This window comes from Cygnus atratus, chromosome 1 (assembly GCF_013377495.2).
Source record: "Cygnus atratus isolate AKBS03 ecotype Queensland, Australia chromosome 1, CAtr_DNAZoo_HiC_assembly, whole genome shotgun sequence".
Taxonomy (NCBI): Eukaryota; Metazoa; Chordata; class Aves; order Anseriformes; family Anatidae; genus Cygnus; species Cygnus atratus.
Genome location: NC_066362.1, coordinates 660,256 through 686,781, shown reverse-complemented (window position 1 = coordinate 686,781; position 26,526 = coordinate 660,256). Strand labels below are relative to the sequence as shown.

Here is a 26,526-nt window from a genome sequence, read left to right as displayed (position 1 = left end):
CGCCAGCTCGGGCAGCGCGGCCGGCGGCGGCACGGACCCGCACCCGCACCCCGCACCCGCACCCCGCAGCCGAGCCCGGCCCGGCCCGGCTCGACCCGGCACCGGCACCGAGCCCCCCCCGCGCCCCCGGCCCGGCCGCAGCCAGGTACGGGCGGGGCCGTGCGGGAGCCCCGGCACCGGGAGCAGCAGGGGGGCACCGGGGGCGGGAGCAGCCTGGGAGCAGAGGGGCACCGGGGGGCACCGGGTGGTACCGGGGGGCACCGGGGGGCAGCTCGAGGGGGCGCCGGGGACACGGGGCAGGAGGGCGCAGGGGGCGCCGGGCCGGGCGGAGCGGGGCGGGGCGGCTCGGGACGGGTCGGGCAGAGCCGGGCAGAGCCGGGCTGCGGCGCTGGGGTCCCGGAGCCGCTCGCTGCCGCCGTGCCGAGCCGAGCCGAGCCGTGCCGCGCCGAGCCCTGAGCTTTCCTCTTCTCCTTGCAGCCCCGGATCCGCTGCCCCGGCCCAGCCCCGCCATGAGAGCCCCGGCGCCGCTTGCGCTGGGTTGCATCAGCTTGGTGCTGTGTCTGCTGGAGCTGCCCGGCTGCCGGCCCCTGCCCGCGGGGCGCTCGCCCAAGCACAGGTGAGCCAGCACCCAGCACCCCCACCCGGCCCCTCGGGGGGACGCGATCCCGACCACCTGTTCAGGACCCAGCCCAGGACTGAGCCCTGCTGCCCTAAGCCCCTGCCCAGGACCTGTCTGGCACCGGACCCAGCCCCGCACGCCTGCCCCGCGCCGCTGGGCTCTGCTCCTGACTGCAGCTGGCCCGGTGCCAGCAGGGGCCACCTCCCCACACCCGTCTGTCCCGCCAGGCACCGTGTGTCCACCCGTCCTGCCTCCCAGCACTTCCCCATGGGGCCGCTCCAGACCCGGTTGTTCTCCCTGGCTCCCTTGGGGTCCAGCACGGGTGGCACTGCTGTGCCTCCTGCCACCAGCACGTCCCCGCTGCAGGACGTGGCCCTGGGCAGGGAGGGGACACCCGGCCCCGCACAGAAGCGCCCTTGTGTGGGCAGCAGGTTGGGCACAGGGTCCCCTGGGCTCAGACACAGCCCCTGGGGGTGCGTGGAGGGGGCGGGCTGGGGGCTCCCCCAGATCCACATGATCCTTTCGTGATGTTCCAAAAGTGCTGCGGGAGCCCTGCAGCCTGCCCTGGTGTGAAATGGGTGAACGGGGCTGGGACGTGGCCAGGGTTAATGCACGGGGCGCATCGCTGCGCGGAGCTGTGCGTGGGGACAGGGGGGACGGGAGGGCGCAGGGGCCAGAGCAGTACCGGCGGGTGTCTGTCTGTGTGTGTGTCTGTCTGTCTGTGTGTGTCTATGCCCAAAGCCTGGGCAGAGCGCGAGTGTGTGCAAGGGCCGGGCAGAGTCCATGTGCCCAAGTGTGAGCAAGGCCAGGACGAGGTGTCCGTGCGTGCCGTGCTGGATGGTGCCTGTGCCAGGAGCCAGGGTGTGCGTGTGCTGGACAGGGCACACGGCGGCGAGGATGTCGAGGGTCCACGAGCAGCGGCTGTGCGGCGCCAGGATCTCTTGTCAGAACTTTCTGCCGAAGGAGGAAGCTGGGAAGGGGATTAAAGCTCCTGCCGGCGCCGTGTGTGCGTGCACGCGCGGGCTGCGCGCCTGCATGTTGCTGCTTGAGGAGCTGGTTTGGGCTGCGCCCGGCTCCGTGGGAAGCCTGCGCTGGGCTCCGTGCGGCTCCGGTGCCTCGGCCGTGGGGTGGCACGGCACAGCTGCCATTGGTGCTGGTATCCCTGGGGCCGGGGGCGCTGCGGGTGGGTGTCCTGGGGCTGCCCCCGCGTAGGTGCTGGCTCCGCACCAGTGCCATGGGAGCTGGGTCGGGCAGCAGTGAGAGGCAGCGGGAGGGGGGGGGGGCTCACTTCGGCACTGGAAGCTGCATGGAAAGGGCCCGGGGAGGCTGCAACCCAGTAGGACAGGGGCTGTGGAGGGGTCAGTGGGAGCCCGCGAGCCTCGCAAAGCTCCAGGGGACAGAGCTGCAGCGATCCCACGCACTGCCGGATGCGCTGGGGCAAAGCCAGGGGCGGGCGGGGAACTCCGCAGCCGTCCTGCGGGAACCCGGCACGGGGCTTTTTGGGCTGGGAGCACGGCGGGGCTGCCTGGATGAGCGCTGCCAGGGAAAGCCCCACACGGCCGGGCAGGCTCCGGGGTTTCCGGGCACCAGCTGCCTCCTGTAAACACGTCCGAGGAAGGGGCAGGCGGGCGCGAGGCCTTGCCCCGCCGGTGCTTCCTGTCCCTGCCGGGCTGCAGGAATTTGGCCTCTGTCCCTGCTCCCCGGGGCTCGTGGCCAAGCAGCGTCCGGCCTTGACCCAGATGAGCCGTGCCGGGACGAGCCCCCGGCCCCGTGGTGCAGGGCCAGCAGCGCCATGTGGCCGCATCCAGCCGCAGCGGGGGTCTTGGTGGGCTCAGGGTGGTGCAGGGCTGCGTGTGCCCACCGGGAGCAGCGTGCCTGTGTGTGCAGGGGGGGTACAGCGGGGGTGTGTGTGCCAGGTTGTGGGGGTCTGCGTGCCAGCAGGGGTGGGGGCACCTCGTGTGCACGGGGTCACCGCCCGTCGGTGTGCACTGCGGGACGTGGGTACGGGTGTTAGAGTGCACGGATGCGTGTGCGTGCTGGGACATGTGTGCACCGCTGTGTGCAGGGCTTGGGGCGTGCGTGCGTGTCTGCATGCACACCGGCATGTGGGTGTACCTGTGTGTACAGGGGTCACGGCACGCGTGTGTGTGTTCACAGGGGCGAAGGGGGACGTGTCTGCAGGGACAGCTGCGTGTGCGTGGGGTTGCACCGTGCCCGTGTGTCTGTGTGTGCAGGGTTGCACCATGGCCGTGCCCCTGTGTGTGCGTGGCACCGTGCCGGTGGCGCAGGAAGGTGCGGGGGGCTCAGGCCGGGCTGCAGGGGCAGTGCTGGTGCTGCCGTGTGCCCATGTGCCTGCCGGCAGTGCCGGTGTGTGCGTGGGGGGATCCCCACCACAGTCCCTGGGTGCCCCCAGCCATGTGGTGTGTGATCCACACCCCGCTGCATGTTCCTAGGGGGCTGGGTTGGGGCAGGGCCTGGTGCCGATGGGGATGGGGCAGCAGATGTGTGAGCACTGGGGGTTGGGGGGCAAGGGCTCAGCTGCCAGCATACAGCCCCCTTGGTGCCCCGTGGCTGCACCGTGGCCAGAGCTGGGCCCCAAGCCAGGGCTGCTGCTCACTGGTCACAGCCACAAGGAACGGGAAGGCAGAGAGGGCCCGGGGTGTCCGTGTGTGCCAGGGCCAGGCTGGGGCAGGCGGTGCCCCTGGGGTGTGGGGGCTGCGGAGGAGGTGGGCAGCGGGCTCAGCAGCCCGCCCAGCACAGGGACCCGGCACAGCCGTGGGGCAGAGCGCGGCCCCAGAGGTGTCAGCGCTTGTGGGGCTGGGTGGGGGCTCGTGGTGGGGCTCCCGGCCACGCTCACGTAGCGCTCACGTAGCGCAGTGGCCGCGGCATGGGGTGGCCGTGGTGGGACATGGGCTCCCGTGTCCCCAGGGAGCCCCGTGGGACGGGACAAGAGGGGCCGGGAGGCGACGGGCGCTCATCCCAGTGCTGCTGGTTTGGAGGCTGGGAGCCTGCGGCCGCAGCCGGGCTGCTGGCGGCACCTCCCCACCAGCCCTTGTGGCGCGGCGCGGGTACGTGTGGGGCTGCAGGTAGCTGCTCCCGCTCGGCCTCCTCCCGGCCCCACGCAGCTCCATGGGGCCCGGCGTGGGCACGGGGCTGGGGTCGGGGTCCGGCTGCACGGGGGGTGGGGGGCACCGGGCAGCTGGGCTGGGGGTTGCCGGCACCACCGTGCTTTGGATCCCCCCCCCATATCCCGTGGGGCACAGGGCAGGAGGTGGAGAAGAGCCCCGGGGGCTGGGGCTGGGGTCCCCCTGGGGAGGGGGCTTGACTGGGGGGGGGGGCGGCTGCTGCCCGCAGAGCCGGCTCCCTTCTGCGAGCACCCGCTCCCCAGGGGCGAGCTCGGCCGCCCTGCGGCACCCACCCAGCGCTGGCCCCGCACGCCCTCTGCAGGATGTGGCCACCCAGGGCACCCTGCAGGGCGCGGGGTGCCCCAGACGGGCTGGATTGCCTGGGGGGTCTGTGCCACTCTGCAGCCCCCCCTGCCCGGGGCTGTGCGCCGCTGAGTGCCGGCCCCCCTCCTGCTCACCCCACGCTGCTCTCTTGCAGGGAGCCCCCGGACCGGAGACCCTCCCCGGCCTCGCTGCAGGTGCCCCGGCAGCGCCCGTCCCCATTCCCCCTCCATGGGGACCACCCTGGGCTGTATCCCCCAGCTCCACCGCAGCCCGCGGGTGGCCCCCGGCGCAGACAGCTCGTCCCCCGGCACGGCCCGAGGCTCACCCCCGGGCACGGCTCGAAGCTCGGACCCCGGCCGGCCCCCCGGCACGGCCTGAAGCTCATCCCGCGGCGCGGACCCCAACCAGCCCCGCGGCACAGCCCGAAGCTCACCCCGCGGCACGGACACCGCCACGGTGCGCGCCTCGTCCCGCGGCACGGCCCCCGTCTCGCCCCCCGGCAGCCCGGTTCGCGGCGGGGCCGTCGGCACGCCGGGGGCCGCCTGCACCACGCGCAGCTGCTGCGGGTGGGCTGCGTGCTGGGCACCTGCCAGGTGCAGAACCTCAGCCACCGCCTGTGGCAGCTGATGGGACAGTCGGGCCGCCAGGACTCGTCCCCCATGAACCCCAACAGCCCCCACAGCTACGGGTGAGGGCGGCCGCCCCCCCCCAGACTGCCTGGGCCCGCGTAGGAGCTCCCACTAAAGCACTTCCAGAGGCTGCCGGGCTCGTGTGCGCCTTTCTGCGGGGTGCCCGGGGTCCCCGTGCGGGGCTGAGCCCAGCGCCAGGCCGGGATGGGGCTGCAGGGCGGCGGTGGCCCCGTGGGGACGTGGGTTTGTCCCCGTGGAGAGCCCCGGTGGGACGAGCGCTGTGTCACTGCGGAGCTGCTGGCCCGTGGCGCCTGGCGGTGGCCCGGCCGCTGGGGCTGTTGACCGCAGGTCCAAGGGGCGCCAGCCCTTGTGCAAGGGCGCGGGGCCGAGCCCCTGGCCCTGCTCCTGCCTGACTCAGCAGCTCGCCCGCCCCATGGCGAGAAGCCCCAGGGCGAGTGGCCCCAGCACGGGCACCGCCTGCACCCGGCCAGGATGCGCGGTGACACGGGGCTCCCCCAGGTGCGTCCTGGCCCAAACCTGCCCTCTGCTGTGCCCAAACCTGGGGCTTTGGGGGCACTGCTGGGGGGCCACGGGCAGGGGGGTCCCTGCTGTCCCTAGGGCAGGGAGGGGCTGAGGACAGGGACACGCAGGGACCACAGGAGCAGAGCGCGGGGCACCTCCCACGCCTGGCTGCCCCCAGCATGGGGCTGCCCCCAGCACCCTTCTCCTGGCAGGGGTCCCAGGTTGGGCTCAGTGCCCTGGGTCCCTTCCCAAGGCTGAGGACAGGGTGCCTGTGGGGTCATGTCCTCCCTGGGGAGGAGGCTGCCCCCCTTCCCCTGAGGCCCTGTCCTCCTTGTTCCCCCCTGTGCCCCCCCCCGTGCTGCTCACAGCCCTAAGATGGGACCGGGACCAGGTGCTGCTGGGCTCCAGGGCATGGAGAGATGTCCCTGTCCTGGCCTCATTCCTGTTCCTGTCCTATCTCCACTCCTGTCCCATTCCCTTCCCACCTCCTGCCCCCCTCCAGGCCCTGGTGCAGCCCCAGGGTGGTGCTGAGGCCCTGGGGACAAGCCCCGTGCCCCCGGAGCATGGCTGGGAAGGGCCCTGGGGTCTCTGGGGACCAGGATTGGGGGGGGGGGGAGCACAGACACGAGGGGACCCCAAGTTTCCCAGACACCCCACGCTGTGATGGGGACGTGCAGCCCCCTCCTGGGGCTGTGCCTGCGCCCCCCGGCTCATGTCCTCCCCGTGACCAAGGTGCTGGGGGCCCAGGGCCACCCATGGCCACTGGCTTGGTGCCAATCCAGGGAGCAGAGGGACCCCAACCTGCTGGCAACGGAGCCCCGCTGTAGCGGGGGGAGACACACAGGACAGATCCTCTGTGGAGAGGGTGGGGGGCATGGCGTGACTGCACCCCTTCTCCTTCCTGCCAGCCCCCATCCCCACCACCACGGGCACCCTCACCCATGCTCACCGTCATCAGCCCCATCCCTTGCATGAGCACCCTCGTCCCCCTGGGAGCAGCCCCCCCGTGCCAGCAGTGCCCTCATTTGTCCATCAGCATCCTTCCCGCGGCCCCCTCCGTCCCCAGGAGCACCCAGTGCCCCCCCTGAGCACCAGGGGATGGGGGGCACCCGTGGGTGCTGCTCCTGGCCCCTTGCTGCCCCCACCCCAGGCGCCCCAAACCACGGGGCTGGGTGGGAACGAGACTGCAGACCCCGCGTGGGAGCTTAGCCCAGAAAATCTGGGGTCAAACTCTACAATTTTGGCCAAGCTGTGCGTGACAGCGCCGGGCCCATGGTCAGGTGTGCCAAGGGGCTGCAGCCGTGGCGTCGCTGCCCCTGGGACCCGTGGGGACCGGGACGACCCCTGCCCAGCCCAGGCTGGTGCCCCCCGGTGCCCCCCGGTGCCCCCCAGCGCCCCCAGCCGGATCCGGCCCCGCTGCAGCCGGGAGGCGTCACAGCCCCGGCACTCGGAGGCACGCCGGGCACTCGCCTCCCCGCGTCCTCCAGAGCCCGTCGGGTTTGGGCAGAATAAAGCGTGAGACTTCCCAGCGGGTGCCGGGGATTTCTGTGCCCACGGGATGCGGCGGGGGGACGCCAGCGGGTATCGGCCGTGGGTGAGGGCAGGGAGCGAGTGAGCACTGTCGTGTCGTGACGTGACGTGTCATGATTCGTTGTGTCGTGTCATGTCATGATGGAGCCCTGCACGAACGGGCACTGGATGCACTGCCCTGGGCAGCACCGGGCCCCACTCGGAGGCTCCCACCAGCCCCCCGCTCCCACCGCCCCCCCCCATCCCATCTGTCTGTACGCCTGCTCCCCCCTCCGCCTGTCCGTCTGTCCCACTGCCCCTTCCTGCCCCCCAGCCCCTCACCTGCCCCCCTCCTGCCCCCCCCAGCCCCTTGGGATGCAGGGTCCATCCCCACGCCCTCCCCCCAGACGCTGCCCCACGGCCCCGTCCCACGCTGGGGGACGCGCTGGGTGCCCCAGCCCCTGTGAGATCCCCCCTCCATTTCCTCCTCCCCTCCCCCGGAGCCCCCTTCTCCCATCCCCGCTGGGGAAAGGGCTGATGGGGGCAATGGTAGGACCGGGGCTGTCCCACGGAGACCCTTCCCCAGCATTAGGGTCTCGGGATGCTGCAGCCAGTGCCACCAGGGCACCCCCATGTTTGCCACGGCTGCAGACCCCCACCCCAGTGCCCCCCTCACCTTGTGCCCCCCCTGTGGCCGTGGCAGCCCAGCACCGCGGCGTCCCCGTGCCCTGGCCCCAGAGCAGAGCAGCCGCGGCCCCGCTGCCCGTGGGGCTGCCGGCAGCTGGGGGTCCCTGGCTGGGGCTGGGGGCTCCCCCACTCAGGGGGCTGCAGCATGGGTCACCCCATCCCGGGGGCTGTGCCAGGACCCCCCCAGCACCCCCCCCCGCCCTAGGGGAGCAGCGATGGCGTCGCGGGCTCAAACATTAACCGGGGGCAGGTTAACTGGTGACCGATTGCCCCTGCACCCGGGGATAAAGCCGGGGGTCCCGGCGGCCGCCCTGTGCGCCCTCTGCCCCTCGCCACGGCCAGCATGAGGCCCCCCCAGGCGGTGAGTACCCCCCTCGGGGCCAGCCCCGCTCCTCCTGCGCCGTGCGTCGGGGGCAGGACCACCCGTGCAGCCCCCTCCCCACTACCCCCCATGCTGTGGGGCACAGCCCTGTGAACATTGCCCCCCCGTGGGGCCTGGCGCTCAGGGAACCCCCCCCACAGCTCAGCGTGATGTGGGGCCTGGCAGAGCTTGGCAGTGGGGTGGCTGCTTTTTGGGGGGAGGGTGGGGGGCAGGAGACCCCCCCCGGACCCTCTGCAATGTCCTCACTGTTGCGGGGATCCCAGCCCCACGTGGGACCCAGCCCCATGGGGACGCCACCCCAAGGAGGTCTCAGGCCCCTCTGTGTCCCAGCCCCACGTGGGACCCAGCCCCATGCAGAGCTGATCTCCACAGGGGTCCATTCCCCATGGGGGTCCCATCCTTTTGGGGTTCCCACTTCCACAGGAGTCCCAGCCCCTGAGTGGACCCAAACCCCCGCGGATCCCATCCTCAGGTGGATCCCAACCCCCCGGGGGTCCCACCCCACAGCGCTGCCCCATGGCACACTGACCCCAGAGGCTGCGCTGTGGGGCCGCAGCGGGGATTCTGGGCAGTGCTCCCGGCTCTGGGCTCCCCCTCCGCGGAACAGGGCTGGTGCCCCCCCCATGCTCCGCTTTGCTCCCCGGGGACGCAGGAGACACGGCCCCGTGCACCGGGCTGGCCGGGTGGCACGGACTTTGTGCCCTGTGGGGGCACGGCCTGGGACCCCCTGTGGAATGGGGATGGGGCAAAGGAGCGGCAGTGCAACGCTGCGTAGTGCCGTGCTGTGCGGTGCCGTGCGGTGCTGTGCAGTGCGGTGCTGTACAGTGCTGTGCAGGGCGGTGCCACGCAGCACAGCGACAGGCAACACCGTGCCACGCAGCACGGCACAGCACCACGCAGCACGGCAGCGTCATGCAGCCAGCACCACGCAGCACAACGCAGCACGCTGCAGCACCACGCAGCACAGCACCGCACTGTGCAGCCTCGTGCAGTGCAGTGCGTTGCCCCCCAACACTGCGCCACACTGCAATGCCGTGCAGCGACGCTGTGCGGTGCTGCCACTGCCTCCAGGGCTTTCCTTTGGAGGTCGTGTGGTCCCCCTGCCCTTCAGGAAACATTTTGTCCCTGAGCCTTTTAGCTCTGTCCCCACGGCCACGGGCTGGGCGCAGGATCGGGCCCCGCTGACCCTGCCCCTCTCGCCCCAGGACGCCGACCCCTCCGAGGAGCCGCAGCCCGGCAAGGCCAAGTCCGAGTACCGCAACTACACGGTGAGCCGCCGGCACCGCGGGGCTGGCCCTGCTGCCCTCGGGGGGCAGCGGGACGGGGCGTCCCCCCCCCCAGCCCACCCCACGGGGCCGGGCCCCCCGAGCCTGACGCTGCGCCGCAGGAGGGGAAGCTGCTGGACCGCGTCTACACCACCTACCTGCTGATGCACACCCACCAGACCGTCGACTTCGTCCGTAGGAAGGTGCGCGTCCCTCCTCCGGGCGTCCGGCCCTGCTGGCACCGCGGTCCCAGGGGGTCCCGGGGGGGTCCTGCAGGTCACCGGGCCGGCGCTCACCGCCCTGGTGCGTCCGCAGAGCGCCGAGTACGGGGGCTGCTCCCTGCGCAGGATGAGCGTGATGGAGGCGCTGGAGCTGCTGGACCAGCTGGTGGACGAGTCCGACCCCGACGTCGACTTCCCCAACTCCTTCCACGCCTACCAGACCGCCGAGGGCATCCGTCGCGCCCACCCCGACAAAGGTAGGGCTGGGACGGGGGGGCTGAGCTGTGCCCACCCTGACAAAGGTAGGGCCGGGTGGGGGGGCCGAGCCCCGGGGGTGCCGGCGGGGGGTGACGGCCCCGCTCACCCCCAGACTGGTTCCACCTCGTGGGGCTGCTGCACGACATGGGGAAGGTCCTGGCGCTGTTCGGGGAGCCCCAGGTGAGCAGGGCGATGGGGGTGCAGGGGGGACAGCGCCTGGCACCGCCATGGAGCCCTCCTCAGGCCCCCCCCGGGACACTTGTCGCCGCCCCGCAGTGGGCCGTGGTGGGGGACACCTTCCCCGTGGGCTGCAAGGTGCAGAAGTCCGTGGTCTTCAGCGACTCCACCTTCCACGAGAACCCCGACAGCAGGGACCCCCGGTACAGGTGAGCGCGGCCCCCTGCCCCTCTGGTGGTGGTGGGGTTCGGGGGGGCCGAGCCCCACGGCGCAGCCCCCTGAGCCCACGCCCCTGCCCCCCAGCACCGAGTGCGGGATGTACCAGCCCCACTGCGGCCTGGAGAACGTGCTCATGTCCTGGGGACACGACGGTGAGCTGCAGTGTGGGGACACCCCCAGCCCCCTCTTGGGGGGGGGAGCACAGGGGCTCTGCCCCCATCGCCCCACGTGTCCGGAGCAGTGGGGCCGGGGGCAGCGGCTGCCCGGCCCCCCCAGCCACCCGCTCTCTCCCCAGAGTACATGTACAGAGTCATGAAGTTCAATAACTTCGCCCTGCCCAAGGAGGTGAGGGCAGGGGGCGCAGGGTGGGCGCCCCAAGGGGCAGGGGGCCGGGCACCCACAGCCCCCCCATGCCACGGCCCTGTCCCCCCCCCCCGCCCCCAGGCCTTCTACATGGTTCGCTTCCACTCCTTCTACCCGTGGCACGCGCACGGGGACTACGGGCACCTCTGCAGCGAGGAGGACCTGCGCATGCTGCCCTGGGTCAAGGAGCTCAAGTGGGTGGCCGGGGAGCTGGGGGGGGCTGGGACGTTGTGATCCCCCCCAGCTCTAACCCCTACTCGCTCCCACAGCAAGTTCGACCTCTACACCAAGCAGGAGGAGCTGCCCGAGGTGCAGGAGCTGCGGGGCTACTACCAGTCCCTCATCGACAAATACTGCCCGGGGCAGCTCTGCTGGTGAGCTGGGACCCCCCCCACGCGCAGCCCCGGCCCCCCTGGCACGCAGCACTGCACTCGCCCCCCCTGCTTGCCCCGCACCCTGCCCCAGGGCACCAGGCCACCAATAAACCTGCTTGGCACGCACCGTGGTGCTGGTCGCAGCCAGGGCACGGGGCTGGGGAGAGCCCCCTGGAGGGGGGGGGGGCAGCAGGACCAAGTGGGACCAGCACAGCCCCCATTTCCCCCCCGTGGCCCCCCCAGCCTTTCTGGTGTGAAGGAGAGGCCTGGGGCTGGAATGTCAAAGGCTTTATTTAGAAAATCGTAGGAAACCCCTGCGCTGGCCGCAGCCCAGGGGAAGCGCGGTGCGGTCAGACCCCCCCGGCACGGGGCAACGGGGGCCGGAGCCCCTTGTGGGCACACGAGGCCGCGATGCAGCTGCCCCCCCAGCGCTGCCCCTGCCCCACAGGACGGCCGGGGGATGCAGAGGGGCAGCCCCTGCTGGGGGGCACGGGGAGGCCACCACGGCCCGCGCTGCTCCGGCTGTGCGTGAAGGCACTGGCAGGGAGAGCGGCACGCTCACCCCGGGGCGGGGGTCGTGATGGCGGGGGGGGGCCGTGCCCCGCCAGGGCCCCCCCATGGGGACAGAGGCAGCGTCGGGCAGCCGGCGGGTGCGGGGGGGGCCCGGAGCCAGAGGCATCAGTCAGTGCGTGGAAGACGGGTCCTGGGTTGGCGGCTCCCGGCGCTGCTGCTACTTCTTCTTCTTGGTGCTGCGGGGCCCCTCGCCGTCGGCCGCCCCCCGGGCACGGCCCTCGCCCTTCTCCTCCGCCTCTTTGGCCTCCTTCCTCCTCACCTGCCCGTTCTTCTCGCCGCCCCCTCGGTCCACCGGGTCCCCCCGCTTGGGGCCTTTGTGGCGGGCCGGGGGTGCCCCCCCCCGGGGCCGGCGGCCGAGGGCGCGCAGCAGGCAGGCGCTGGCAGCGACGAGGTACAGGGACCACAGCACGGCCGGGCCCGAGTAGGGGAGGCTGAGGCGCCGGATGGACTCCAGGAGCCAGGGCAGGAAGGTGGTCGCCGGGCGCTTCGGTGGCGCCTTGTCCTGGGGGGGGCACGGGGGGGTGAGCGCCGCCCCACGGCCACGCAGGGGGCTCAGCGGGGCGCGGGGACGGGGCCCTACCTTCAGCCCGTGCTGCGCGAGGAGGTTCTCCAGCGTGGGGTCGCCCAGAGAGACGGTGGGGAAGAACTCCTGGACGTGCTGCCGCCGCCACCACCGCGTAGCCCCCTCCCTGCGGGACAGGGGATCAGTGCCTGGGGGGGGAACGGGACCCCCCCACAGCCCCCTGGAGCTGCTCTCAGGGTCCCGGTGAGCTCCCACCCTCGCAGCTTGTCCCCGCAGCAGCTGCCCAAGGACAGCCAGCACGGGCAGCCACGGCGCCTGCACGTTGGTGTGCGGTCACCCCCGTGTTGGGGAGCAGGGGGGGCAGCGGGGGGGTGCTGAGCCAGCCCTGCCCCTGTCCCCGCTCACCCGGTCTCGGCGCTGCCGGTGAACCAGTACTTGTAGAGCTGGGCGCGGATGTAGGTGGGCGGCTGGGCGCTGAACGGGTACTTGGCCTCATCGAGCTGCACCAGGCGGATCACTGCGGGGGGCACAGCGTTAGGGGGGCTAGCGTTAGGGGCCCCAGGCCCCTGCCCCACTCGCCCCCCCGCCCCACTCACCGTCCTTCTTGCCCTGCAGCAGGCGGTGCACGAAGCTGGCGAACCAGGGGCTGCTGCTGTGGTGCCCCAGGGCCGCGAACCACATCTGCCAGTCGAGGCGGGGCTGGTGCGGGGCCACCAGCGGCGGGGCCACGCTGACGTTGCCTGGCTTGTACATGAACTCGATCTCCTGCGGGCAGGGCGGGGGGCTCGGGTCCGGACCACAGCTCCCCCATGCTCTCCCCGTCACCTCCAGGGGCCGTGGGACGAACAAAGCCCCCCCAGCCCACGGGGACGGCCGGGGTCCCCAGCAGCACCAAGGCAGCGGGGAGGGGATGCTCGGGGCTGGCTCCTCAGCCCCATCCCAGCCCTCGGAGCGAGGCGGGCGCTCACCGTCCAGGTCTGCTTGTCGTAGCTGCCCTCCAGCACCACCTCGGGCCGCCCCCCGACGCCCGTCATCCTGCGGAAGAGCCCGTAGGAGTTCACCACCTGGAAGCGCTCGACGGCGTTGAACATGTGGTGGATGCCGGGCCACAGCTTGCCGTTGGACTCGTAGTCGATGTAGGTGAAGGGCACCTGGGCAGCGCAGGAGGAGGGCGGCTGCAGGAGGCAGGGGCAGAGCCCCCCCGCGCCCCGCTGCTGCCCACCGCACCCCCCAGCCCCAGCCGAAGGAGCGGGGACCACCCCCGCGGCCCAGCAGAGCCCCCCGTCCCCCCAGGCTCACCAAGCTGACGGCAAACACCCCCACGGCGGCCGTGGCGAAGACGGCCCACTGCAGCAAAGCCCACAGCTTCCAGAAGCAGCCGCGGACGCAGACGCACCTGTGAGGGGCGGGACAGGGGGGCTCAGACCTGCACGGCACCCCCAGGCCGCACGTGCATGGCAGGGGGCACGGCTGGGTGCACGGTGTGGGGACGGGGACCTGGGTGAGCCCCTCCTCAGCCCGGCTGGGAACCGCACCCCAGGGGCGCAGGGCTCTGCGGCACTCACCGGTACAAGGCGGAGAGGATCTCCCAGGACAGCGAGAGGAAGCCCAGCCCCACCAGCGGCAGCGTCACCGCCCGCAGCCACTGGGTGAACTCGTGGTAGGTGAAGGCTGGGGCAGGGGGACAGCGCGCGGTCAGGGCCGGCGGCGGCACCCGTGGGAGCAGCCGGGCCGTGGGGACGGGGATGGCCACCCCGGTGCGGCCGGGACATACCCACTTTGGATTCCAGCACCTTCTTCTCCCAGTCGATCTCCAGGCCGAAGTGCTGGACGCTCCAGTAGAGCAGCAGGGCGTAGGCAGCCAGCTCCAGCAGGGTGGAGAGGAAGGCGAGGAGGTTGGGGGGCCAGGCTGATGGCGGGGGGCAGCTCAGCGCCGGGGCCTGACCCACGGCACCCAGCAGACCACGAACCCAGCCCCGAGAGCCCGTGTACAGGAGGGCAGGGGCAGCGCTCAGGGCACCTCCCTGCACCACAGCCCCATGCTGTGCCCCGGCCTGAGCGCCCCAGGGGCGGCAGCTCGCTCAACACCAACACGGGGCAGCCACAACGACACCTCCCGGGGCCACACAGAGCTGGCAGCCCGTCCCCCTCCCCGCCCCACGCACAGCAGAGGGCACCACGCCCCCAAACGGGCCGTGAGCCCCCCGACTCACAGCTGGTGTGCTTCTTCTTGCTGCGCCCCAGCCAGTACGCCACGTGCTCCTCATCCAGCAGGGAGAAGGCCAGGACGATGGTGAGCGCGTTGAAGAAGTTGTAGTTGCCCGTGAGGATGATGAGGACCTGCAGCAGGACCTGGGCGGGAGCAAAGGCAGGGCTGGGGGCGTCACGGCGCTGAGCAGGCTGCCCGGGGGGGCAGCAGCCTGCATGCAGCCCCCCGCCGGTGTCCCAACGCCCCCCGCACCTGGCAGTAGAAGGCGAAGAGCCGGAGGCGGCGGATGGGGGCGAAGAAGAGCAGCGGGACGGCAATCTCGATGACGTAGGTGGCCACCACGCTGAGCTTCTGGAACCACACGGGCAGCTGGTGGGCGAACCAGGCGGCCGGCGTGGGGATGCACTGCGTCTCGTAGTGGTAGGTGAGAGCTGGGGGGACAGCAGGGGGTCAGCGGCGTGCCTGGGGGCAGGGGAGCAGCTCGGAGCGGGCAGAGCCGTGCCGCGGGTGCTGAGCACGGTATGTTTGCACGGGAGAGCTGCCCAGAACCACACGGGGCACAGCCTGGGGCCAGGGGCTGTGCCTGTCTCCCCCCTGCCTCGCTGTGTGCCCCCACAGCCTGCGACACCCCGCGGGCCGTGCCCCCCTCACCTGTGAGCCCCCACCAGGTGGGGCAGCGGCTGGTCAGCTTCACCACGCCGGAGGCGAACATGAGGCGGAAGAGCAGCCAGCGCACCAGCCAGAAGGTGACGCCGTCGTGGGCGCTCCATGCCGTCGAGCGCCACTTGAAGAGGCGCAGGGGGGCCACCAGCACGCCCAGGAAGCCCGCTTCCAGCAGGAGGCTGTCCCTGCGGGCACGGCACAGTCCCACACTGGCACCCCGGGGCCGCGTCCCCGAGGTGCCGAGCGGGGACGGAGCCCTCCGTGGAATGGGAGGAGGCACGGAGCCCCCCGGCAGGGCCCTGCGGGGTCTGGAGGGTGGGCGTGCGGGCGGCTGACTTACCACTGGAAGTAGAGGAAGACCTGTCCTACCTGCGGGGAGAGGGAGCGGTGAGCAGGGCGGGGGGCTCTGTGCTGTGGGGTTTTGCCCCCTGGGCTCTTCCCTGCTCCCTGCCCGCATGGAGCCCCCCCAGCGCCTCCCCAGCACCCTGCCAGACCCGAGGCCGGCCTCGGGCCAGCCCCAGCGCGTGGCAGCGGCCTCGGCACGCCACGGTGCTGCGATGCCACGGAGGCAGCGCCGCCCGGGGCGTGAGGTGGAGGAGGGAGGACGGAGGAGGATGCTCCCGGGCCGGACGTGCTGCAAGGCTGCGGCGCCAGGAACCGCAGCCCAGGAGCGGCTCCAGGCGGGAGCTGAGCTCCAGGCACGGCCACGTGGCCAGCAGGAGGAACGGGGCAGCCCCGGCGGCAGGACCGGGACAGGATGGGGCCAAGCCCTGCCCCACGCCGCCCTGCTGCACGGGGCTGCCCCTCCTGGCACGGCCCCTGGCTGAGCCCCGCTTGCAGACAGCACTGAGGGGAGGAGGAAGAGGAGGAGGAAGAGGAGGGCAAGGATTTCTCTGCACATCACCTTAAAAGGGAAGGACGAGGGCCTGGCACGCAGGGGCTGGGTGGAGGCTGCTCCGCCAGCGGGGAGCCCCGGCTTGCACGGCTCCTGCCGCTGTCCCTCCGGGGGCAGGGACCGAGCCTGGCTCCCGTCCTGCCCCCATGGGACATGGCACAGAGGGGCACCCTGGCACAGGGGCACCCCGGGACAGGGGCAGCCGCACGCTGCGGGGTTGGAGCAGCGCCACGTGGCCTCCCCAGCTCCAGCTCCAGCAGCAGCAGCGGGCGCCCTGCCCGGGGGGGGCTCCTGGTGAGCCGCTCCCTGCTGGGTTTCCCCGGGTTGGGAGGGAAGAGGAACCGAGTCCTGCCGCAGCTGTGCTGACACACGCACACACAGAGACGGGGGCACCCAGCTCACACATACACAGAAACACACGCACACCCAGCTCTCACACCTCACACCCCCAGCTCTCACACACACGTGCACACAGTCACAATCACACCCCCCAGCTCACCCAGCTCACACTCACAATCACACACACAGCTCACACACACAGTCCACATGCACACACACACAGCACACGTGCACAGCTCACCCATGCACACCCAGCTCGCACCCCAGCTCACACACGCACACTCACAATCACGCCCCCAGCTGTCACACAGTCACACACCCAGCTCACACGTGCACAGCTCACCCATGCGCACCCAGCTGACACACCTCACCCCCCCAGCTCTCACACACACACACGTGCACACACAATCACCCCCCCAGCTCACACACAGTTCACACCCCCCCCACACACACCTCACCCCCCCAGCTCTCACACACACACACGTGCACACACAATCACCCCCCCAGCTCACACACAGTTCACCCCCCCCCCAGCTGACACACCTCACCCCCCCAGCTCTCACACACACACACGTGCACACACAATCACCCCCCCAGCTCACACGCAGTTCACACCCCCCCCCAGCTCACACACCTCACACCCCCAGCTCACACACCCACACACTCACAATCACCCCCCCCAACACAGAGCTCACACCCGGCTCACCCTCACCCCCCCCCGCGCAAAACCACGAGCAGCGGCCGCGCAGCGCTCGGTGCCGGGGTCCCGGGGCAGGGTGCCGGTGCCGGTGCCGGTGCCGGTGCCGTACCTGGTAGACGGAGAGGTACGCGGCGCGCAGCGCGCCGAACAGCAGGCAGTCCCGCAGCGCGGGGCTCAGCAGCGCGCCCAGCGCGGCGGCGGCGCCCAGCAGGCAGAGCAGCTCCGCGCCGCGCTCCGCCTCCAGCCCCGCGCGCGGGCACAGCCACAGCAGCGTGGGCTCGTCCCGCAGCAGCGCCCGCAGCCCGCGGCCGCCCGGCCGCAGCGCCCGCCGCACCGGCAGGATCCCGTCGCGCCCGTACAGCCCTGCGGGGACACGGAACGGGGCCGGGGCTCAGCGCGGCGCCGAGCCCCGCGGGGCGGGGCGGGACGGGACGGGACGGGACGGGACGGGGCGCGGCGTACCGGGCACCTGCAGGTAGAGCGAGACGAAGGCGGCGAGGTAGGCGGCGGCCAGCCCGGCCAGGAACAGCTCCCGCGGGCGGCGCGGCGGCTCCGCCATGGCGGGGACGGGGCCGGGGCCGGGGCCGGAGCGGGGCGGGCGCGTCCCGGCGCGGCGGGCGGGGCCCGTGACGGCAGCGCCCGGTGACGGCAGCGCGCACGGCCGGGAGGCGGCGGGCGGGAAGCGCGAAATGGCGGCGCTGCGGGAGCGGCGCTGAGCGCGGCGGGCGCGGCCTCTGGGCTCGGTACCGGCACCGGTGCGTGGCTGCGGCCCTGCCGCGCGGAGCCGGTCCCTGTCCCCGGCCCCGGATCCCGATCCCCGATCCCGATCCCGATCCTGATCCCTGTCCCGGTCCTGGTTCCCGATCCCTGCCCCGGCCCCGGTCCCCGGCCCCGGTCCCCGGTCCCCGGCCCCGGCCCCGGCCCCAGCCCCGGCCCCGGCCCCGGCCCGGTCCCTGTCCCCGGTTCCCCGTCCCCTGGTCTCCAGTCCCCGTTCCCATGTCCCCGTTCCCCGGCCCCGGATCCCGATCCCCGATCCCGATCCTGATCCCTGTCCTGGTCCTGGTTCCCGATCCCTGCTCTGGTCCCGGTCCCCGGTCCCCGGCCCCGGTTCCTGTCCCCGATCCCGGCCCCAGTCCCCAGTCCCCCGGCCCCAGTCCCCGGCCCCAGCCCCAGCCCGGTCCCTGTCCCCGGTTCCCCGTCCCCCGGTCCCCAGTCCCCGTTCCCATGTCCCCGTTCCCCGGCCCCGGTCCCCTGTCCCCAGTCCCGGTCTCGGTCCCAGTTCCCGGCCCAGGTCCCTGCCGGTGCCCCCCAGCTGCACCCCGGTGACACCCGCGCCCTTTGCAGGCCACGCTCAGCCTCGGGCTGCCAGGGCCCAGTGCTGGGCCCGGTGCTCAGCTCGGTGCTCATCCCTCAGCCCAGTGCTCATCCCGGTGCTCGGCCCCGGTGCTGGGCCAAGAGCTCATCCCGGTGCTCATCCCGGTGCTCATCCCGCCTGCCGTGGATCCGCGAGGTAACGCACAGCGTTCCTTTCTTCTCCTCTCTCTTGGGTGCTGCCCTGTGCCCGTCAGTCTCCCTTCCTTACAGCTTTCCTCCTGCTGAAGCCACGAGGCCGCCGCTGGCTTCGTGTGACCACAGCTGCCCCCTGCCTCCGGACCCGGAGTGACCCTGCCCCGAGCCACCCGGCCCCCAGCGGGCAGCTCGCCGTGCCCGGCCTGCGTCCGACCGCCGAGGAGCTGCCTCCACCCCGCGGGGAGCCACCATGGAGGACGTGGAGTCGCGCTTCCTGCACCTCCTGCAGCCCATCCGCGACCTCACCAAGAACTGGGAGGTGGACGTGGCCGCGCAGCTCGGGGAGTACCTGGAGGAGGTGAGGGGGGCGCCGTGCCCCCGCACTGTGGGGGCTGCGGCAGGGCTGCTGGTGCACGGGGAGCTTCTGTCCCTGCCTGCGGCCGCTGCCCACAGCCCGGCACGGCCACGAATCTCCTGCTTGCCCCAGAGCAGTGCAGCGGCGTGGTCGCTGGCCTGTGCGGGTGGACGTGCAGGGATGGGAGAGCCAGCATCGTCTTACAGCCATCCCTTCTGGATGTCCCCTGTTTTCAGGGATGTGTTCCTTGTAGTGCAGCCACAGAAAAGGTCCTCATGCTGCAGGGAAAAGGGGAATGACATTCCTTCTTTCTGCATTCACTCATTACGTCCAGTCCCCAGAGTGTCACGTTAGGCAAACTGCCGTGATTTTGACTTTTTCGTTTTGCAGTGCTGCCCTTAAATCAGTCTGCAAATCAGTGTTTCATTTTCCTTCTCTTGTACGTTTCGCAGCTGGACCAAATCTGTATTTCCTTTGATGGTGGCAAAACCACCATGAACTTCATAGAAGCAGCTCTGTTAATCCAGGGCTCTGCCTGCATCTACAGCAAGAAGGTGAGAGTGCTGGTGGGCACGGCCACGTCCTGGTCCTGGTCCCTCAGCTGGGGCTCCTGGGGCCGAGGCTCCTATGGGGGCTGCTTTGGGGAGCTGCCCTCGAGTTTGGATGACTTGAATGTAATAACGGCCAAGGGATTTAGAAGGTTATTGATCTCAAATTCCTAAATTCCATCCCTTTATATGTGTTGGGATTGGCAGCCTGGAGAAAAAGCAAAAGCAAAAAACAACCTCTTTTCGCAAACCTGGATTCAAAATGGCTCGAATGGGAAAAAAAACACAGCGGGATTATTAAGAAATTGAACTCAGGCTGTGTGGGGATACAGGAAGGTCCGTGGTCATCCTGGTGTCAGCCGAGGGGTCTTTTCTGGGAGCTGCTTTCTCTATCTCTGAGTCTGGCCCCTGTTTTGCAGGTGGAGTATCTCTACTCTCTGGTGTACCAGGCACTCGACTTCATTTCCAATAAGAAGTAAGTAACGAGCTCCATCCACTGGGGAGACGATCCTTGTAGGGGCTGGGGTCTTCCTGCAAGTCCCACTGCTTTAGCAGAACACACGGACGTGTCCCCTCGCAGCTCAGCTCAGCCCCTGCGTTGTGGCACGGCCCTGCTGAGCTGAGGAGCTCCTGCCGCAGCCGTGTGCGAGCTCTGCTGGCATAGGGACGAGGCCGTGACCTGTCCCACCCACAGGGAGAGCCCCCGGGGCTCTGCCCCCGCTCAGAGCCACGCTTTGCTTTTCCTGAGCACCCTTCCCTTACGGCAATCCTTTATTTTAAAAACAAGCCAGCCGATTGCAGCGTCAGCCTGCGGCCCTAGGAGAAGTTCTCTGGGGTTGAGGATTTCTGCAGGCAGTGTGAAAGGCCCCACTGGGACGCGGTTCTGTCTCGAGGGCTTGGGGCCAAGCTCTTCCCCCAGAGCTCTTCCAGCGGCGCCGTGCTGGGGTTTTGTCATTGCGGTGCCTGGCTGTTGGGTAAGGAGAGGGCTGTGCCCAGCACCCCGCAGCGCGCCTTTCAGCGCACAGTGTGACCCGTGTGGCAAAGAAGCTCGTGATTTGTTTCCCCACTGTTGCTGAGAGTGGGGCACTGCTGTTGCAGTCGCAGTTTTCAAGTTGTCTTGCACAAGTTGGCTTCTGCCAACCCGGCTTGAGTTCAGAACCTGGCTTCCACTAAGGAGGGATCAGCTTGTGACACTGTTCTGTGTGCCCTCAGACAAATTTTGTAAAACCCGAGGTTTTTGTAAGGCGCCTCGCACCAAGTGGGTGCTGGGCTCAGGCAGCTCCCTGCAGGAGCCAGCCGTCCTTTGGCTCGCCCAGCCGTAAACCCCGCTCATCGGGAACTGTGCTGCGGGCTTGTTTGGGAGCCTGAGGCAGGGCTCCTGAAGGAGGCTCTGTTGGGGCTGCAGCACCGTGAAGCTGCTGCGGAGGTTTCTGAACATCCCCAAAAATTATCTCCACGCAGTGTTGTTGCCTTGCAGTGAAACATTCTCTTTCAAATTGAGCTCCTGAGCTGAGTGGGACGTTTTTGTTCAAGATAGGATTTGCTAGATGGACTGAGTCCCCTCTTCCCTCAAGTCCTGATTCCTTTGCAGCCCCCCAGCACTGCCAGGACCGTGGGTGGCAGCTCATCAGGGAGCGAGCTGGCGCTGTGGCTGTCCAGCGGTGCTGGCAGCGCGCTGCAGTCTGTGCCTGGTGCCTGGGAGTTCTGCCCAGAGACGCTGCAGAAGGACGCTGCACCAGTTGCTGCGTGCGCCACGGCTGGGCTGGGGGAAGCCTGCTGCTGCTTTGCCCGAGCCTTTAGCCGGTGGCGCACAGCACCTGACTGCGTTTCTGCTCCCTGCAGGCGGGAGAAGCAGCCCTGCTCCGTGGGGGAGGACGGCAGGGACGCTGACGCAACCTTTGGGACGGAGGAGGAGGAGGTGAGGGGGACGCTGCGGGTGTGCTCCCTGCGGCCCTGCGCGCTCTGCTGCCTTCAGCCCCACGTCTGCCCCCTCCCGCCCCCAGGCACGGCAGGAGCGCCTCGGGAGGTTTTTGTCATGAAACTCCTGCGTGGCCTCCGAGGGAAGGGATTTGCTGCCTCGCAGCCCTGCTGGGAGAGCTTATCTCCCACACAGCATGTAGGGACCCCTCCGTCCCGTGCCTTAGCCTTCCTTCTGCTGGCACGGCTCGGGTTGGAAGGGACCTTAAAGGCCATCTAGTTAAAGGGACCTTAAAGGCCATCTGTTAAAGGGACCTTATAGACCAGCTCCTGTCCTGGCAGAGGCTCCAAAGCCAGAGCTTTCCCTCTGCTGCTGGTTCAGTCCTGCCTGCGCAGCGGCAGCTCTCAGGCCCCACGGGGCGCTGCGGTGCGGCACGCCAGGCCCCGCTGGCAGCCGGTCACCGCCGCGGGCCTCTCTCTGCAGTTCCTCTCCCTGGACGACATCAAGGACACCAGCCAGGGCAGCGTGGACATGAAGAAGGACCATCGGCCCAGCGTAAGGGAGCCTGCTCTCGGCCTTTTCGTCCCCCGTCATCGCGGAGGCGCTGGGGCTGCTGCCCACCCGGCGGGGCTCTGAGGGACAGCGCTGCCCACGCAGTGCCCGCGCCTCCCGTCCCGCCCTGAGCAACGGCAGCCGCGCTCCTGTTCTTGTCCCTGCAGGCCGTGAGCATTGTTCCCCTGACCCCGATGTCTTTGGTGCCCCCGGAGGAGGCTGAGAAGAGGAACAACCCCCTGTTCAGGTGAGAGCCCGCCTCACCGCCCCCAGCTCGTGCTGCAGTAAGGTCTGGCTGTCCCCGTGCCGTCGCAGAGGGAATGGCCCTGTCATGGTTAAACCCGGGAGGCAGGGAGAGGGAATAATCCTGAGGGTGCCAGGAGCCTGCATGGGGGCTGCTCCTGGTGCAGGGTGTGCAACGAGGCCGGGACTGCACTGGGGAATCCGGGCAGGGCTTTGTGGGGCCGGAGGGGTGTGAGGACAGTGGCTGGGAGCAGATCCCTCCTGGCAGCAGGGGGCTGGTGGACTGGGGGCACCTCAGCCCCACTCCCCCCGTCTGGGGGTCCCCAGCGGGACCCTGTCCCCCTGACGGGCCCGTTGTCCCCAGCCGGAAGGGCGAGGTCCTGGCCAGCCGCAAGGATTTCCGGATGAACACGTGCACCCCTCACGCCACCGGGGCCTTCATGCTGGAGCTGGCGGGGCTCTCGCCCACGTGCCTGCAGGATTGGCACCACGAAGGGATCGCCGGTGGAGCAGCAGGTACGGGGCTCGGGTGAGGAGCTCTGCAGGGTGGAAGGCAGCACGGAGTGGGGCTGCCCCGCTGGGATGCTTCGCTTGCCTTCTGCCTCGAGAGGATGTGAGCTCTCAGCCCTGCTCCTGGGGGTGGAGGAGATGTGACTCTGCCTTTCCTCTGCTGCCCTGCCTTTGTCAAAAGCACTCCGACTGCCAGCACAGGGGTCGGTTACCGCTGAAAATTGGGCGTGGGGGAGACCTGGGGGTGAGCAGAGGCAGAGCCCAGCCTGGGGAGCTGCCCCTTCCCTGCCACCACAGCCACTCTGCGTCGGGCTGGCTGCGGGGCTGCAGGTCACCCCCACCTCTGTCACCTCTCAGGAGCACGGTCCTCGGTCCTCGGCGGCAGCAGGGAGCCCCTGCACCTCGGCGCCGATGTGTCGCCCGTCCAGGCACTGAACTTCTCTGACGACGGAGGTGAGATGCTCTCGGTGGGGTCCGTCCATTTGTCCTGCCTGTGTGCCTTGCTGGGCCGGGCTGCGTGCGGGCAGCTGCTGCCCGGGGTGTGCCGTGCTGTTACCAGAGGTGCTCCTGTCCTCTGTGCACCCCCAGCCGGCCCGGGTGTTGTGATTTAAGAAGTAAAACTCCCCAGGGAAGCTCCCCCTCAGACAGGGTGGAAAAGGGAGAGCCCGCAAGAGGCTGTCCCAGCTCCTGACTGTATCCCGTTATCCCCGCTAGGTGCTGCGGGGCCAGACGACAGCGGGGACGACTTGCCCATGGCCCCCGACGACAACGTGGAAATGGCTCCGGCTGCTGATGAACGCATCGAGGCGCAGAGGGTAGGGCGGGCAGGGCACGGGGGGCACCGCAGCTCCTTGCTCCGGCCCTGGAGCCCGGCTGCCCGTGGCTTTGTGTCTGCCTGACGCTTTGTGTCTGCCAGGGCGCGCCCCAGGCGAAGGGCTACGTGCTGCGGGAGCGAGCCCCCGCCAAGGACCCGCAGGAACACATCAAGGTAAGGGCCCGGAGCTGAGCCGGGTGGGCAGCAGCAGAGCCCGGGTGCTGCGGGAAGCCCCGGGGTGTCCCTGCCCGCCCCACCCTGCTCCGTGCTGCGCTGGTGCCGAGGGAGCCGCGCGGCTCCGGTGCCCCCGTCCCTGCTGAGAGCTCTGCCCGTGCTCGTCCGCTCTCGCTTCCTCCCCCAGGAGATGCTGGATCCGTGGCAGAGCCTGGACCCCTTCGGGGACTCCGAAGACAAGCCCTTCAAGAAAGGTATCTGAGGTGGGGCGGGGAAGCGTGCCTGCCCCCTGCCTCGGAGCTGCTCGCGTGTGAGCAGCAGCACGGGGTCCTGCCCGCAGCCTGCGGCGTCGCTCATCTCCCCCTGCCCTGCAGGGAGGCCCTTCCTGGTGCCGCAGGGCCTGGACGACGTGATCGGTAGCAAGCGGAAAAGGAAGGGGCCGAGGAAGCTTCAGGACTTCTTGAAATGGTTCTCTGCCTCCTGTGAGTGTCGCGGCTCTACCACCGCCCACCCTGCCGCGGGTTCAGCAGGAGCTGCGGCTGGCGGCCGCTCTGATGCGAGGCCTCGGGTCTCGCTGGCGCTGCCCCAGTGCTCCCCGTGTGCTCCCCCCTCTGCCACGCGGGGCGTGGGGTACAGCGGCTGCACCTCAGTCCCTGTAGGGCTTCGAGGAGGGAGGAGCAGGTGGCCATTTTATTTTATTTTATTTTATTTTATTTTATTTTTATTTCATTTATTTTTATTTGATGAGCTGGAAGGGACCCATAAGGATCATCGAGTCCAACTCCTGGCACCGCACAGGTCTGCCCCAAAATTTTAGCCCATGGCCCTGAGGCAGCCTGAGCTGGGCAGAGCTCTGCGCCCCACTGGGTGGTGCTGGCCCGGGGGCAGGGGCAGCCCGCCGCCAGGCGCCCTGCTGACGGGACACACTAACACGGGCACAGGGACGGTGCAGGGCAGGCAGCGCTAACACCAGCACAAGTCAAAGCGCGTGGGTTCTGCCCTGCGAGGTGTCACCGTGGGGCAGGGGCAGGGGGCAGCTGAAGCCCCCCGCTCCCGGGCAGCAGAGCCCTGGCTCCCCCTGTGCGTTCCCAGGGGGGCGAGCGCTGCGCTGGGCCCTGCCCGCTGCTGGGGCTGGAGCCTGGAGCTGCCTTGGGGAAGGAGGTGGTGCTGCGGCGCGGCGGCAGCCAGCTCTGCACACCCTGACGGGCACAGCCGGCAAAACGCCCGGCGGTGCTGGCACCCGAGGCGCTGCCGCCCGGGGTCTGCCCCTCGCACGCGTCCCTGCAGGGCTCGCGGGGCTGGCCCCCTCAGCTCTAACTGCAGTCCTCAGTCCTCTCCCGCTTTCTGCAGACAACGACGCTGCAGACGGCAGGAAAACGAAGAGGAAAGGGCCGACGTTCGCGGGTGAGCAGGGTGGGGTGGGGTGGGGTGGGGTGGGGTGTGGGGGGGTGCCCGCGGGGATGGCGCTCCGTGCCCAGGGGAGGCAGCGCCGTGGCTGCGGCGAGGCTGTGCTGAGGTGAGGGCTGATGGCAAAGGGCACGGGGGCACGAGCAGAGCGCCACGGCTCAGGATGGCCGAGGATGGGTTGTGATTGGTGTTCTCAATCCAGAAATCTGACTTAGTCCCCTTCTGAAAGGTAGACCCTAAACCTTGCTAACCTAAGCCTCGCCTCTTTTCGCTGCGCAACCTCTCCACGCTTAGAGCGAGGCTGGGGAGCTCCCGGCTCGTTGCCCCAGCACTGGTGGGACCCGCAGGAGGAAGGGCAGGCAGGCAGGGCTGCAGCCCCGGGACTGCGCAGGGGGAGGGCACCCTGGCAGCCCCGCTGTGTCGGGGGGGGAGCTGCGGGGGCTGGAGGGGACCCCCACCCATCGCTGCTGGGGCGCGGGGCGCTGAGGCCGTGCCCGTGCTGCGTCCGCGCAGATCTGGAGGTGCTGTACTGGAAGCAGCTGAAGGAGCGGCTGGCGGCACAGAGGAAGCTGCAGAGCAGGGCGGTGAGCGGGGCAGGGGCTGGGGGGCCCGGGGGGGGCTCGGGGGGGTGCTGGGCTCAGCGCTGCTCTCCCAGAGGCCGCCCTGGGCGCTGCCGCTGGAGCGCGAGGAGGAGCCGGAGGCGCCGGAAGAGGAGCGCGAGGATGACTTCGGGGGGGACGCCGAGGAAGCCCCAGGTACGGGTGGAGCCCCGGGGTACTGAGCAGCCGCAGGGACTGGCGCACCCGGGGTGCTGAGCAGGGTCTCCCCGCCCGCAGATGATTTTCTGGAGCACGAGGACATCCAGCTGGAGGCCCCAGAGGCGGTGGTCGAGGGAGCCGTGGGTGAGCGCTTGTGGGGGGCTGTGGGGAGGGCTCCCCCCCCGAGGCCGTGCCCTGCTGCGTCCTGCCTGCGGGCCGGGGCAGCCTCCCCTTCCCTGCCCAGCAGCGTGGGGCCGGCTGCGCGGTGCCTCCCCCCAGCACCCCTCCGCCCTCTCACAGGCCCCTGCGACTTGGACGCGCTGGGCTACGAGGAGCTGGTGAGGAGGAACGTGGTAGGTGTCGCGCCCGGGCAGTGCCCGCAGGCTCGGGGCACCCCCATGCTCCCTGCGCTCCCCCCGTCCCCGTGTTCCCCACATCCCCGCGCTCCCCCCGTCCCCGTGTTCCCCACATCCCCGCGTCTCTCTGCGCCCCCAGGAGCTGTTCATCGCCAACTCGCAGAGGTACGTGCAGGAGACGGAGCTCTCCCAGCACGTCCGCCAGTGGGAGGAGAAGATGGGGCCGATGCTGCAGGAGCAGGCACGTTGCGGGGGGGCGGCAGCGGGGCTGGACGGGGCCGGGGGAGGCGTGGGGCCGCCCTGACCCCCCCCCCCCCCCCATCCCGCAGGAGGAACGGGCGGCCTTCGACATCCACAGCTACGGGGAGCGGCTGGCCGCGCAGTTCGAGCGCCTGGGCGAGTGGCGGTCCTTCAGCAGCCTGGTGTCGGGCATGCCGGCCTTCGAGGTGTGCCGCTACATGCTGGCCTCCCTGCAGCTGGTGAGTGGGGGGCCTCGGGGCTGGGGGGGTCCCCTGGGGGGCTCAGCGCAGCCCTCCCGACCCCTGCCCCTCTCCGCAGGCCAACGACTACACGGTGGAGGTGGCGCAGGACCCGGGCCTGGAGGAGGCGGTGGACACCATGCGGCTCCGGCTCCTCCGGCGCGAGCAGGCCCACGAGCGCTTCCGCACCTACCGCGCCTCCCTGCTCTGCGACTGAGCCCCCCCAGTCCTGTACAGCCCCCCCGCCTCCTGTACAGCCCCCCCACTGTGTACAGCCCCCCGCCCGCGGTGCCCCCTTGCTCAGCAATAAATACCCAGCTTCCGTAA

The 26,526-nt window shown here is 70.4% G+C and overlaps 4 protein-coding genes across 7 annotated transcripts; 3 read left to right on the top strand and 1 right to left on the bottom strand.

Moving 5' to 3' along the window:
* Positions 1-4,827, top strand: ADM2 (adrenomedullin 2). The gene is made up of 3 exons (XM_035569295.2): positions 1-145; positions 478-616; positions 4,223-4,827. Exons 2-3 carry the CDS (start codon positions 510-512, stop codon positions 4,758-4,760), a joined length of 645 nt encoding a protein of 214 aa, XP_035425188.1. The 5' UTR covers positions 1-145; positions 478-509; the 3' UTR covers positions 4,761-4,827.
* Positions 4,828-7,360: 2,533 nt separating this feature from the next.
* MIOX (myo-inositol oxygenase) lies at positions 7,361-10,678 on the top strand. The gene is made up of 10 exons (XM_035569322.1): positions 7,361-7,393; positions 9,021-9,065; positions 9,185-9,265; positions 9,378-9,540; positions 9,654-9,721; positions 9,818-9,927; positions 10,022-10,089; positions 10,233-10,282; positions 10,382-10,494; positions 10,570-10,678. The coding sequence occupies exons 1-10, from the start codon at positions 7,361-7,363 to the stop codon at positions 10,676-10,678; spliced, it is 840 nt and encodes a 279-aa protein (XP_035425215.1).
* Positions 10,679-10,947: 269 nt separating this feature from the next.
* LMF2 (lipase maturation factor 2) lies at positions 10,948-17,166 on the bottom strand. Its single transcript, XM_035569290.2, has 14 exons — positions 17,039-17,166; positions 16,686-16,939; positions 14,983-15,011; positions 14,631-14,827; positions 14,232-14,410; positions 13,984-14,122; positions 13,545-13,679; positions 13,336-13,441; positions 13,070-13,166; positions 12,739-12,921; positions 12,367-12,535; positions 12,176-12,287; positions 11,828-11,936; positions 10,948-11,749 (listed from the first exon to the last, which is right to left on the bottom strand). The coding sequence occupies exons 1-14, from the start codon at positions 17,133-17,135 to the stop codon at positions 11,405-11,407; spliced, it is 2,151 nt and encodes a 716-aa protein (XP_035425183.1). The 5' UTR covers positions 17,136-17,166; the 3' UTR covers positions 10,948-11,404.
* A 42-nt stretch (positions 17,167-17,208) lies between these two features.
* On the top strand, positions 17,209-26,526 carry NCAPH2 (non-SMC condensin II complex subunit H2). Of its 4 annotated transcripts, none has more exons than XM_035569306.2 (22): positions 17,209-17,331; positions 17,921-18,086; positions 18,178-18,443; positions 18,893-18,994; positions 19,408-19,463; positions 20,831-20,906; positions 21,390-21,461; positions 21,626-21,705; positions 22,066-22,217; positions 22,569-22,664; positions 22,926-23,026; positions 23,128-23,199; positions 23,387-23,453; positions 23,574-23,681; positions 24,550-24,603; positions 25,120-25,190; positions 25,262-25,361; positions 25,443-25,508; positions 25,665-25,717; positions 25,860-25,961; positions 26,050-26,199; positions 26,279-26,526. In XM_035569306.2, exons 3-22 carry the CDS (start codon positions 18,336-18,338, stop codon positions 26,414-26,416), a joined length of 1,824 nt encoding a protein of 607 aa, XP_035425199.1. In that variant the 5' UTR covers positions 17,209-17,331; positions 17,921-18,086; positions 18,178-18,335; the 3' UTR covers positions 26,417-26,526. The 4 variants fall into 4 exon arrangements, with proteins under 4 accessions (XP_035425199.1, XP_035425198.1, XP_035425201.1 ...); XM_035569305.2 differs by having other exon boundaries at positions 18,161-18,443; XM_035569308.2 differs by having other exon boundaries at positions 17,222-17,331; positions 17,991-18,086.